General features: G+C 41.6%; 1 protein-coding gene across 1 annotated transcript in view; it reads left to right on the plus strand.

Moving 5' to 3' along the window:
* Nucleotides 1–13,253, plus strand: part of Ces5a (carboxylesterase 5A) — a 28,055-nt gene extending 14,802 nt beyond the window's left edge. The window contains exons 9-13 of the mRNA XM_076571697.1: nt 1,710–1,778; nt 4,368–4,515; nt 10,680–10,829; nt 12,562–12,634; nt 12,712–13,253. Of these exons, the coding sequence (XP_076427812.1) occupies nt 1,710–1,778; nt 4,368–4,515; nt 10,680–10,829; nt 12,562–12,634; nt 12,712–12,943 (672 nt within the window). The 3' untranslated portion in view covers nt 12,944–13,253. The remainder of the gene's footprint in view (nt 1–1,709; nt 1,779–4,367; nt 4,516–10,679; nt 10,830–12,561; nt 12,635–12,711) is intronic.
* The last annotated feature ends 784 nt before the right edge of the window (nt 13,254–14,037 follow it).

The raw sequence follows: 14,037 nt of genomic DNA on the forward strand, positions 1-14,037 counted from the left end.
GGTAACACGGTGCTGTGCATTTTAAATTAGAGGGGTTTATTTGGCTTGTGATTCTGGCCAATAGGAAGTAAAAACAGTATGGTGACAGCATTTGTAGATGACTTCACAGCTATGTCACAACATGGTGGAGAAGAAGACAGGGCTACATGAAGAAGGGGTCCTGTAGCTGAAGTTTTCTCCTGTCCTGCCTGGCCCACAGTCAGGACAAAGCTCTCTAACCTGCCAGTCCTGCAGCTGCTTAGACCCAGCAGCTCAGACCCAACCGAGTAAACACACAGAGACTTCTATTGTTTACAAACTGTATGGCGGTGGCAGGCTTCTTGTTATCTAGTTCTATCTTAAATAAACCCCTTTCTATAAATCTATACCTTGCCTCATGGCTCATGGCTTACCAGTATCTTACATGTTGGTACTCATGGTAGCAGCTGGCAGCATCTCCTGACTCAGCCTTCCTGTTCCCAGAATTCTCTTCTCTGCTTGTTCTGCCTATACTTCCTGCCTGGCTACTGGCCATCAACATTTTATTTATACAGAGCGATATCCACAACAGGGTCCAGCATAAAGAGGTGGCCCTACTTCATAACAACTCACCCTCTTGAAATCTAGCCACGCCCTAGGAGTGCTACATTAATCTCTTCAAAGCATGGTGCTCTTTTGACCCATCACTTTTGCCTAGGTCCTACCTCTTAGAGATCTACCATCACACAATACATTTATAATTGGGTTGAAACTTCCAGCACACAGAACTTTGGCTGAACATACTCAAGCACATCTAAACTATAGGCAAGAAGAACTGGGGTCTGGAGGATCAACAGTATGTCTGTCTTGTTCCTCATACAGATTTATGGCAAAAGGAGTAACTGTATGAAGAGGAGAGAGTTGGATCCATTTGTATTTACTAAAAAACAAACAAGAGCAAAGAAAAACATCTACACGTGATTATCTCAAGTAAATACAGTTACTGTTTCAGATAGGTTTTGGAAACTTCAATTTTTTAAATACTCAGTCTTGGCCCTGGCATTTTGACTTCTGAGAACAGTTCATGTCTACTGTGGAGTTATGGAATGCAGAGAAACTGTACACATTTTCAGTAGGGACACTCACAGGTTCCTGTTTTCTGTCAGGCCACACTCTCCAGGGGCATAGAGTAAGTGTGCATAATTAAAAGATGCTTTTCAGAGCATGCCCAGAGCAATGCAGAATGCAGTGGGAAGAAATCTTCTTCAGGGATGTCAGAATATGGTGAGGATGAGCCCCTCTGAGGAGGGATGATTGAACAAAACCCCGGGTGAGCATGGAAGGAGGTTTTCTGGACTCTGGGATTTAAGAAGCTTTTCATCTGCTTTAAAGTTTGGAGGAGAGGTCAAATTCCTTACAACGGTAGGACTCATTTGTCTAGACCAACCTCTTTGTTTTAAACTGTCAGGGTAAGGAACAGTAAATAAAGAAGTCAGTGACCATAACCGTTGTGACCGGTCCCCGGAGTGCCTTTCACATACCAGGCACATACCACCGAAACGGGAACTTGCAAACAGGCATCACCTCTTCTACTTTACAGTTAAAGAAACTAACTTTCAGAGGGTGAGCATCCTGCTCCTGTCTCCTAGCCAACAAGGAGACAGTGGTGTGTAACTTTTGTGCATTTAACCCCTGCTTTTCAAACAATGAGCCCAGATGGCTCATAGAAAATACCCTGCTTCTATCCACAGAAGGACACCCCTGAGATCCTCCACGGCTCCAACGAATCTGTTGCTCTTAACTTGATACACATTTTCCTGGTAAGTGCCTGTGGGTGGTGTGGCTCTCCAGAGAATCGTTCACTTGGCAAAAATCCCTGCTCTGTACACATGGATAGAGGTTAAAGTCATCTTGCACTGATTAATTAATCAACTAATTAACTCAGTAGGCTTTTTATTGGTTCATAAACCCTTAGTCACACTCTTAAATCCAAAGAGCTCTTTTTGTAACTCTCATATTTGCCAAATGTGATCTGTGGCCACTAGGCCTTTTCACGTCTATGCATTAATTTTCTTTATTTATGCCATTATTAATCTGTTTCTGGGACATATTAATGTAGATTTTTGGGTACTTCCTCCTCTTCTAGAATGTTTCAAATCAGCACATATACTGAATTATCTAAGTATAACTTGAAAAGTTATGAATTATGAAATATACAGGGGGCAAGAATTCTATATTTACTATGTGGCCAACAGGCTTTGTGTTAAGTTCCAGCATCAACAGTCATGTGCTCATCTATTCATTTGTGAAGCATTTCAAACATTTTAGAAACAAACAGCAGCACCAGGTCTTACTCTAGACACTAAGATGTAAAAATAAATTTATTTCTTTCCTTTCTGCTCCTTCCTTTTATCTTCTTCCTTCTCATAAACATTTATATAGCATAGTCTCAAGGCCATGTTCACTGCTTTTATTGACTCATAGAACATCTGTTTACTGAGACCAAATACTCTAAAGCTTCCTCAGGCAGTGAGATACAGTGTGGGGTGGACAGACATGATCATGACTGTCACATGAAGCAGAACAGATGATTGTCCACAGGAGGATCTAGGTAGCTCCCTGCAGGGAGGAAGAATTTCAGGGAGTCAGGAGTGAGGGCAGCATAGGAAGAACTAGAGAGACCAGCTGGGAGCTGGGGAATAGGAAGAAATCAGCTGAAGGAGTAACTACTGAAAAAGAGGATCCGTGAAACAGTTAAAAGCCAGAGAAGGAGTACAAAACCATAGAAGCCCTGAGGAACAGAGAAGGGGGAAGTGACTGGACTGCCAATTGAAGGTTTTTTTCCTAGCTGAAGATTGGCCTGACTGGGTCGGCCAGGGGTTAGTCCCTGGGGCTTGGAAGAGGGATGTTTGGTGAGTCTTGACTATCCAATGAAGTGAATTGAGTCTGAAGATAGAGGGATATTCAAGATAAAAATAGAGCAGTGGGATCTCTCTGGCTGTTCAGTAGATGTTCCTGGGAGGTGATTTCCATTGGTCTGGGTCATAGGGGGAAGGGAACCTAGAGAAGAAGGGCATTTCAAATGCTGAATGTGTCTTGAGTGCAATCTCAAGGGTGGAAGTAAGTAGGTTTTCCGGGACGGCACAAAAGTGAGGGGTGAGCTGCAGTGTCTCTAAGAAAGACCTGATGACATGTAGGACCTGCTTCACAAATGGCGACTACTTCTCTGGCCTTGGCCCAGAAGCCCCAGAGTCTGCCTTGTGACTGTTTCCTGATGACTTGCCAGTGACCCAAAGCCTCTCCACCCCTCCGGACACTTCCAGGCCTGTAAAGTCTGTCGTCTCATGGCCCATGTGGACAGGCTCTTGTACCAAAGCGTGCACTGCTGTAGCTACCTCTTACCCTGGGCCCGATGAAAACACTCTCAGCCTTCTGAGCTCCGGAAGAGTGAGTCTCAGAGGCACTCCCAGAGGAGGCTTATGCGGCTTTGTTGCCAAATTCCACAGAAGTGTGCCCATGGTTGTGCTACCAAAACGAAGACGTACGGTATAACAAATTTCCCAGTGTCACCTAGGCCATTGGACCCTTTTAAGCAGTCACCATGGTGACAGGCCCTTGGATCCTTGGGTGGTTGACCTTCTACAGTCTGCCGCTGGTACTCAGGGCAAAGTCAAAGTGAGAAGAGTTGGAGGCAGCTGGAGTTGGATCAGAGAAGGCATCAAATGCCCGATGGAGGCACTCACCAACAGTGCTCAGCAACCAGCCCATCCAAGGCCCGCTCTCTGCCAGGAAGCATGCTCTTCTTGTCATCCCATTTTAAAGATTATAGATGAGGAAACTGAGGCTGCAAGATACCCAATGGCTTAGAGGCAGAGCTTGTCCCAGGAGCAGGGATAGTTTTGTGGGTGTGTGGCCAGTGTGTCACACAACACTTCCTGCCTTGAAAGGCCCTCTCTTTAGCTTGATGTCTGCTGTCACCATCTGGAAATTCCTAATAACTTCAGAACATAGGACACCAGATTTTCACTTGCACTGAGCACCACCGATGTGTGTACTGTATGTGGCTCAGAGCATGGGGTTTGAATTCAGACTTGGGAAAGAATCATGGTTCCATCCGTTTGGACCAGCCATTTACTCTCTCTATGCCTTAGTTCCCAAATCTGTGGAGTTATTTTTAATGCATTCTAGGATTGCTGTGTGTGTGAAATGAGGTAGCACACAGACAGTATTTACAAATTTACTGTCACAGGCAATGCTTAATTAACAGGCTGGCCATTGTTGTTGGCTTGGGTTGCCTATGACCACGATAATTTCCCTCCCTCCCTCCCTCCCTCCCTCCCTCCCTCCCTCCCTCCCTCCCTCTCTCTTTCTCTTCCTGCCCCCTTTCTTTTTTTCTTTTCTTTTCACAGCATATCCCCACCCAGTATTTACACGTTGTAGCTAAAGAATACTTCCATGGCAAGCACTCCCTGACTGACATTCGAGACACTTTACTGGACTTGTTTGGAGATGTGTTCTTTGTGGTTCCTGGGCTGGTGACAGCTCGATATCACAGAGGTGAGTCTCTCATGAACTCCTTTCAAGGTTATAGACAGTGAGGTAGGAGGCCATGGGGGTTCGTGCTGTGCACAGAGGAGCCACCCCTGGGTTCCTTCACTTGAGGCTCTTTTAGGTATGTCCACGATGGAAGAATGCTATATCCATCTTTGCAGTTCTGGAAATGGACTACTTTTTTTAAAAAAAATGATTTATTTATTTTTATTTTATGTGCATTGGTATTTTTGCCTGCATGCATGTCTGTGTGAGGGTGTCAGATCCTCTGGAACTGGAGTTACAGACAGCTGTGAGTTGTCATGTGGGTGCTGAGAATTGAACCCAGGTCCTCTGGAAAAAGCAGCCGGTGCTCTTAACCACTGAGTCATCCCTCCAGCCCTGGACTACGTTTTTTATTCTTTCATTTTCTTCACTTTTTTCTCTGGAGTTGGTTGGTTTTCAAAGCATCTTAGCTGTAGGAGTAAGGGGGGAATGGGAGAGAAGAAAACATCGTTGGGGAAGGGATGGAAAGCTAATCTACTCCTTTCATCCCTCTCTCCCTACCTCCTTCCCTCCCTCTCTCCCTTCCCCCTCCCCTCCCCCTCCTCTCATTTCCCCTTCCTTTGCTTTTCTTGCAACAAATACTTAGCAATGTGCTCCTTTATGCTTGACTCTCTTCTATTTCTTGGACATTTGGCAGTGAGCAGAAGAGACACCCTGCCATTGTTCTGGTGAGAAAGACTGGAAAAAAGAAGCAAACAAATTAATATAGACTGTGTTTGATGGTGATAAGTGCAGCGGCAGAAAAGAATTACAGAGGCTATGGGCCAGGTTGCCATGGGAGATTATCAAGGCATTAGTTCTGTTAATGACAGGCAAGATGAGACTCTTAAAATTGGCAACACAGAGGTCACTGGTGACCTTGACAGCGACTTTAATGGAACGATAAGATAGTGGAAGCTTAATTTAAATGGTTCAAAGAAAATGGGGGAAATTGATCTGTAGAGTCAACACAGAACAACTTCAAATCTTTTGTAACAGTTTTGTGGAAATTAACAAACTAATTCTAAAACTGACATGAACATACAAGGATGGCCAAATCAATCTTGAGAAAGTATAACAAAATTAGACGAGATAAAATTCACTTGTTTTTAGGACTTATCATTGAGCTGTGATAACTTAGCAGGCCACACGCCTCACTGAGGATGGTCACGGGGTAGAGAATTGCTTTTTGTGGATGTTGCCAGTGTTTCAAGGGGTCACCTCACCCACACACATGTGTGCAGCACTAACTGGTTTTAGTAGGTTGGAAAATTAAAAGACATGAAGTTGGGGAAGGGAAGAGGAGAAGTAGGGTAGATACAGTCATATTTCATTATATACATCTATAAAATCCCACAAAATAAAGAAAAACTTATAAAGGAAAGCATACTCCTTTAATTCTAGCACTCCAGAGGGAGAGGCAGGTAGATCTCTGAGTTTGAGGCTAGTCTGGTCTACAGAGACAGTCCCAGAACAGTCAGGGCTACACAGAGAAACACTGTCTGAAAGACAAACACACAAAATAAATAAATAGATAGATAAGTAAGTAAATAAATAAACAAAGCTGTGTATTGGCTGGAGGGTAGACAAGCTGAATAGCAGAGCATAGTGGAGAGTTCAGAATATGTAGATCCACTCTTCTACAACTAAGAAGTGGAGCTGGAGGCCAATGGGATGACTCAGTGGGTTAAGGTTCTTGCTGCCAAGCCCGAAGACCTGAGTTCAATTCTCAGAGCCCACAGAGTGAAAGGGGAGAAAAAAAGTACTGATAAATTATCTTCTGATTTGCACACAAGTGCTCTGGCATGCAGGTGTGTGAGCACACACACACACCCCGCACACACCCCACATGTGAGCTCTCACATATACACAGAGTTGAACTGAAAGACTGTGAATTCCTTTGTTTTTCTTTTTTTGCTTTGTTTGTGTGATTGGTGGTTCCAAAGGTTTATGGAAATATCAATAACTTATTACATCATAAACTGATCACTAAGGTACCAGAAAACAGGCTTCAATGGCAGCTTAGGACAAATAATACAAACTTTATAAAGGTAGTATAGAACACCAGTTAAAAAAGATCAACAGCACCCAAAAAATCAGTGAGACACACAAAACCCAGGCACTGGTAGGATTAGAGTCTACTACTTCCACACCAGGACTTCTGTTTTTGTTGTTGTTGTTTCTGTTTTGTGTTTTTAAAAAAAATATATTAGACAAAGAAACAAGAATGTATTGCTCACATACAGGAAAAAGAAATGAACAGAAACTGATTTTGAGGAACTCTAAACATTGGAACTATTGAGCAAAAATTTGAAATCAATTCATTTAAATATGGAATGGCAGGAATGCCAGTCACTGTATCACCACTGCCTCAGTGAAAATCTACTCTTTTAAATATGTTCAAATGTTGAAAGGAAGCCATGAGAATAAATTATCACTAAGTAGTGGCTAAAAAGAGAGGATTTATTTAAAAAAAAAAAACGTGAGAAGAAACTGAGCAGAGAGGAAAGGCATTATGTGAAATGAATGAATTACTCAAGGGATCTATTACAGATCTGAGCACATGAAAGACAGAGCAAGGAACTTAGTTATACCATTTGAGACACTCAATCTGAAAGAGAAAAGAATAATGGAAGATAAACAGAGCATAGGAATCTTGTGGGACAATTTGATCAACCAAACGTATGCATTGTAGGATCCCAAGAAAGACAGGAGAGAAAAAAGAAGAAGGAAGAATAAGTAATGGACAAAATGTCCCAAAGCTGTTGAAAGTCAGGCATCTATGAATTTCGACAGCTCCTATATAGGAAAAGCTCAGATTTCACAATGAGACACATCATATCTAAAGCCAAAGAGAAAGAAAAGAGCTTCATGGGCTCTGTAAGAGAGCTGAGACTTGTTGTCTAGAAATGAGATTATCATAGGATCTGCCTAAAGAAATGATGGTGATCAGAAAGCATGGAGATGACACATTCAGAGTGCCATAAGATGAAGTACCAAGGCTGTCAACCAAGAATTAGGTATTTGGTAAAACTGCCCTTCAGAAAAGAAGGCAAAATTATGACATTTCCTAGTACACAGGACTTAAGCTCATAGCTAACAAACTCTCCAGAGAAGGAAAAAGAGTCCTTTAAAGATTTTAGGCTGAAACAAAAGGATACAGAAAGCATTTCAAATCTACATGAACAGGTAAACAACACAGTAAAACTAATTGTGTAAGTCAATATGGAAGTCATTATTAATTCATTTTTGTTTATAACACCCCATTTCCTAAATGGTTTTAAAGACAACTGTAAATCTGTTAGTAAGATACAATGTATGGAGATATAAATTTTAGTCTTAGCAGCATAAAGTTTTATGCTATAAAAAGTAAGTAAGTTAAAATTAATCTGAACTTTATTGTAAGTTAAGATGTGAATTCCAAATATTAAACATTAGCTTAGAAAATAACTAAAAATATGTGGTAAAAGGAGTAAGAGGTGGATTAACATGATGCACTAGAACATTCTAATACAAAAGGCAGTGGTGGAGCAACTAAAGACACAAAACTGATGAAAGAGACATAGAAAACAAACAGCAGAATGGTGGAAGTCAGTCCTTCGCTCTCAGTCATTGTATTAAATGTAAATGGACTAATCTCTCAGTAGGCAGATGTAGAGGGGTTAAAGAAACTATGACACATGCTGTTTAGAAAAGATCCACTGGAGAACCAAGGATGGACATTGGCTGAAAGAGAAATAGTGGAAAAGATATTCAATGTAAGCATCCACCAGAAGAGACCTGGGCCTGCTGCATAAGTCAGACAAAATAAATCTGGAGACAGAAAGTATGACAAGACACAAGGAAGGACATTATAAAAGGGCATCTGCACCAGAAAAGCATCAGAATTGAAAACCCATATGCACCTTACGATAGAGCCACAAAATGTATGAAATAAAGGTAACAGAGAAAGCTTGAAGGGGTGGTTTTATTATAATAGTTTGAGACCTTAACATGCATTTTCAATGACAGAACAATTATGCAAAATATGAAGAGGGAAATAGAAGATGAGAACAATACTATAAATCAAACAGACCTAACAATGCATGAAGAACATTACATCCAACAGCCACCAGAGTCCTCATTTTTCTTTTGTACATTTAATATCCTCCAGAATAAACCACACAGTTGCCCACAGAGCAAACCTTAATGTATCTAAAAGAGTGGAGTATGACCCCAGAGGAGTCAATCAGAAGTCAACAAGAGGAAATAGGAAAACTCAACAATGTAAAAATTAAACAACATAATTTTTACACTTACAATATTAAGGCAAAATGTGTATGACAAAACATTTAGTACTTTAACCATTTTTATGTATCTTTTGTAAATGAAATAATATAGTATTTGTCCTTTTCTGGTCTAACTTACTAGCGTAATGCCTGAAGGTTCATCTATTTACTACTATATATCAGAATTTCTTTCTCAGGATGAGGAATATTCTTTGCCTGTCTATACCATGTTTATTTATGACTGTGGTGAATAATGCTGTTTGAATGTGAATGTATGGATAGCCCTTCTTTTAGATGCATATCCGAGGTGGGTTCCTGGACCACACAATCATTCTAATTTTTGAAGACCTGCATATTGCTTTCTACAGCGGCCATGCCGTTTTTCCTTCTCTCCCCGACACACAAAAACTGCAGCCCCTGCCGCATCAGCACGTGCCTCCTGCTGCTGCAGAGGGAATAACTATCACATCTGTGCACCTTACAAATGGGAGACGTGTCATCCAATGACGGTGCTGGCTTGTGTTTCCCTAAGGATCAGACAAGTTAGGAGTGTTTCCGGGTCCTTTTCAGACAATTCGAAATTAACTTTAAAACTAATGTAAAATAATGGATCATATGATGAGATTTCATACATGTACCCATCTCCCATGCCTACCCCATCTGTTGCTTGCCCCCTTCCTTCCCTTAAACAACTTTTCTTCTGCCCCCTCTATCTCCTTTTCCTTTCTCTCCTTTTATCTCCCTCCACATGTATGTGTATATATGTATATATGTATACACATACATGTATATATAAATATGTATAAATACCACATGTAAGAGAAAATGGGAAATACTTTCCAAACATTTTTCACATCTCGTAGCAAAATGTCTGTGCAAACCCTTTGTTCTTTTTCCTTTGAATTGAGAGTTACTTATTTTGTCTCAAGGATTCTTCATATATTACACAAATTAATTCATTTTTTGGACATAATTTGCAAGTATTTGCAAGACATCCTGTGGGTTGGTGTCTTGCTCTGTTGATAACGTTCAACAATTGAATACCAATTCTAAATCTTCATGCATATTACTTCATTTACATTATCTTTGTTCATTGTGTGTTTTGTGTTGTACCTTAGACACCATTTCCAAACAAATACAGTGGGGGGAAAAGGTTTATTTCTGTTGTTTTTAGTGTGTGTGTGTGTTGGGTTGATGGACATGCTCTATGTGGAGAGTTCATGATTGTGCATAGATTTGCAAAAGCTCTTCAAATTCTGCATTTGAAAATGTACTTTTTATTAATTGTAGAAAGATAATAGAAAGAGAAGGAATGGAATAAACAGAAAGTGGTGTCTTGTTGCAAGAGATGCTGAGAAATGAGCCAATAATTGAAGGAAAAATTGAGACCAAGAATATGTGTGTTTGTGTGTGTGCTCATGCATTGTTACAGAGAAAGGACCTGTGTAGAAGAGAAGAAGGTTTTGGTTGCATGTGTGTGGATTCTTTTGGAAGGAGGGAATTACTCTGTGTCTACAGACATCTGAACCAGGATCAATGAGAGGAAGTCACAAGTGTATCTGGGCTCAGTATGAAAGGGCTTTTCTTTTAGTCAGTAGAATTCTTCCCTTCTCAGAGTGTGCACAGGGCTTGTAACATCTTTGTCACTAGGGATAAGAAGACTGCCATAGAGAGGAATTCCAGCCTCAAATAAGGAAAGAAGGAAGGAAGGAAGGGAAGGAGGGAGGGAGGGAGAGAGGAAAGGCAGGTAGTCAGGCTGGTTTATGTGACCTCTGAGCTGTCACACCTCAGGGTCTGTAAATTTTAACTTGCCAGGTAGTGATGCAGGGCCACACCTTACTTACATACATGCCTGATGTTTTCTGTTTTTGTTTTCAGATGCTGGTGTACCTGTCTATTTTTATGAGTTTCAGCACCGACCCCAGTGCTTTGAAAACACGAGGCCAGCCTTTGTGAAGGCTGACCACACGGATGAAATCCGCTTTGTCTTTGGAGGCCCTTTTTTAAAGGGTGATGTTGCCATGTTTCGTAAGTAACTAGCTGTGGGTTCCTTCTGCAGGAACATGGAATGTGGGATGGGGTGAGAAGAATCAATTCCCAACTGCTTAAATAAAGGCTCTGCTCAGCCCATCACTATACAAGAGATTTAATCACCTGAGTAGTTTACAAGCATACACATCTCTCTCTCTCTCTCTCTCTCTCTCTCTCTCTCTCTCTCTCTCTCTCTCTCTCTCACACACACACACACACACACACACACACACACACACACACACACACACACTGAAAAGTTACAAGCAAATCACACATAGGAAATACCACTAAAACATTTGGTTTAAAACACTATGAAATGGAGGTTCTTAACTAATTCAGCATGACCTTTGACAGAGGCTAGAGCTGTTATTGAGAGTGTTTGTGGACTGCGGTTTAGCTGTTTTATTTATCTATCCATCTTTGTCTTAGAGATAATGAGGTAGATGGCGCTAAGGTTTTTATAAGGATGAAACTAAACAGTTGCCGTAAAGCAAACCATGAGTGCTTAAGACATGCTTTTACTCAACAGAGAGCTTACACTCTGGGTGAAGAAAGGCCTCTCCTTTAGGTAACCCTAACAGGAGGTAAATGCCTTGCAATCTAGAATCTCTAAAGTCTATAGGAAAAGAGCAAGCTAATAAACACTTGAACAACTTATAGAAAAGTAGACATGTAGGTGGCTTTTAATGCATGTGATTTTAAATCTCAGTTTCAGCTAGAGCAGGAGAACAGCAGACTATCCCTAGCTGGTGAATCATTCTTTCTTAAATCAAGCCATGTTTGGAAGAACAGCACATTTTAACTGGTGTATAACAGCAGGTGTGGCAAACAGACAATTTCATATATTAGAAGAAGGTCACAAGTATTTACAGTGTGTACAGTTTAGTCTGGCTCTTCTGTGTGCAGAGTTTTGAGTTTTTATATCCACATGTGCAAAAACATATGTGCGCATGAAAACACTGCCTTTTCAAAAAACTATTTTGTGTAAATATCCATCACTAGAATATTGGGTACTCATACTATGCTAAACACAACCTTAAATGCAGTTGCATATACATATGTTTGAATACATATATTATGATTTTATAGAACAACAATTGACATATTTTAAAGCTGAGCATGTAGAACTTATAGATAAGATTTCCAGATACAACCTCTATAGAAAGAATAAGAAGCAGAAAACATGCCCACGCATGAGCAAATGTGTGGAGAGGGTTGGCCTGCACACAGCAGGTGGAGCCTATCTTCCTGAACATATCCAAGACCTTGGAAACAATGCTTGCCTTTGAGCTGGCAGTTAAGTACCTACAGGGAAGTGATGAGATTTACCTGGCCTGTCCCGTGCTAGGTATTGCAAATGAGGCAGAAGTGATTTGGGGATTTGGGGGTTTACAGAGGCTATAAGCAAATGGCATTGTTTTATAGATGGACCGTAGCATCTTTGGAATTGGTTGTTGTTAGGGGCATCTTGGAATCAACCTTTAGCAGATAGCAGTGGTTGACTGTAGTTGAGAGAGAGAGAGAGAGAGAGAGAGAGAGAGAGAGAGAGAGAGAGAGAGAGAGAGAGAGAGAGAGCCAATGATGGAGTTATGTTCAGCATGTGTGAGCTAGGACTTATTTGTAAGGATTCAATGAGGGGGCAAGATAGGATGACAGCCTCAGTGAGTGGGAGGAGCCTCAGGCCCGGGTGAAATGGGTAAGCAGCTGAACTTGTGTTCATCTGCAGAGGAAGCCACTGAGGAAGAGAAGTTGCTAAGCAGGAAGATGATGAAGTACTGGGCTAACTTTGCCAGGAGCGGGTGAGTAAATCAGCTGGCCTCCTCGCAGTGGGGTGTTTGAGGAAGACTACCTCACCAGAGTCTGCTTTCACTTTCAGGGATCCTAATGGGGACGGCCTGCCTCTGTGGCCAGTCTACGATCAGAATGAGCAGTACCTGATGCTGGATTTGAACATTAGTGTCGGACAGAGACTGAAAGATCAGAGAGTGGAATTTTGGACAGATACTCTCCCCCTGATCATGTCTGCTTCAGAAACACTGCTCAGTCCTGCTTCCTCCTTAATCCTCTTTTCTCTACCTCTGCCTTTCCTTTTCTCTGTTGCCCTTTAGAAGTCATCATTGTGTGGTTCTGAATTTCCTGCTTTTAAGTTTCTCCCTCAGCCATTACCCTCATTCTCCACTGAGCTGCTCTCTGTGGGGATTTCTGTCCACTAATCTGCTTTAGCTGGTGTTTTATGGGCTTAGGGATGAACCTCATGAAATTCTTTTCAACATCAAAAAATTCAATTTGTCTTGGAAGGTAATGAGATTTTCTCAATGAGTCTGGAGGAGGGCTGGCCCATTACTTGTCATGTAACGATCCTGTTACTCATATGAAATAAAATCAGAATGCAAAATATATGCAAAATATATAACAGAATTTAATTTGTGTTGATAAATCCCCTCCCCCCACACCAGCACAGATGCCTTCCCCCGATCATGTATTGAGTTCAGATACTGAATAAAATGCAAGTTCTATGACCTCAGAGCAGTAGAGCTTTTAGTGGGAGCCAAGTCCTGGGTACCTCTGGGTTTGAGCTGAGTCTTAGTGAGACATGTGGGGGAAGGGGACATGCTGGAAAGTGTTCTCTGATGTCATCCAAGGTCCAGGGAAGTAAAGATCTAAAACCAGAGAGCAAAGATCAGGCTAGGAATGAGGAGAAACGAGGCTTTGCTGATGGGGTAATGATGATTCCACAATTCACAAAGCTACGCCGAATGTATCGTATATAGCAGACATGTCTCCAGGGGGTTCCGTAGTGAACAAATGGCATGTAAGCAGGTACTGGGAAAGATCTACACCTCTGATATCCGATGGTGTACGTTTGCTGAGTGCTACTCAGGAGGGGCAAGCTGTTTTAAGATTTGGCAGAGGGGGAACTTGATTTAGAGTGAAGCTGTAGGCCTTCTCTGGAGAACTCAAATTTACACTAGAAAGGATGGAATCGACTTAGCCACCTGGTAGGTGGGTGGGTAGGTGTGTTCTACTTACCAATATTGACAAGACTAAGGTGACAGTCTTACTTTTTATATCCACACTGAACCTGTATAATTTGCTGGAGTTGTTGTTGTGAGTGTTTCAGGGTCACACACGAGGCACAAAGAGTGAGTGGGTTTCTGAGATGCCAGGAACTTCGAGTTTACCTGGCTCAGACATCTCCAAT

Source organism: Peromyscus maniculatus, chromosome 5 (assembly GCF_049852395.1).
Source record: "Peromyscus maniculatus bairdii isolate BWxNUB_F1_BW_parent chromosome 5, HU_Pman_BW_mat_3.1, whole genome shotgun sequence".
Taxonomy (NCBI): domain Eukaryota; kingdom Metazoa; phylum Chordata; class Mammalia; order Rodentia; family Cricetidae; genus Peromyscus; species Peromyscus maniculatus.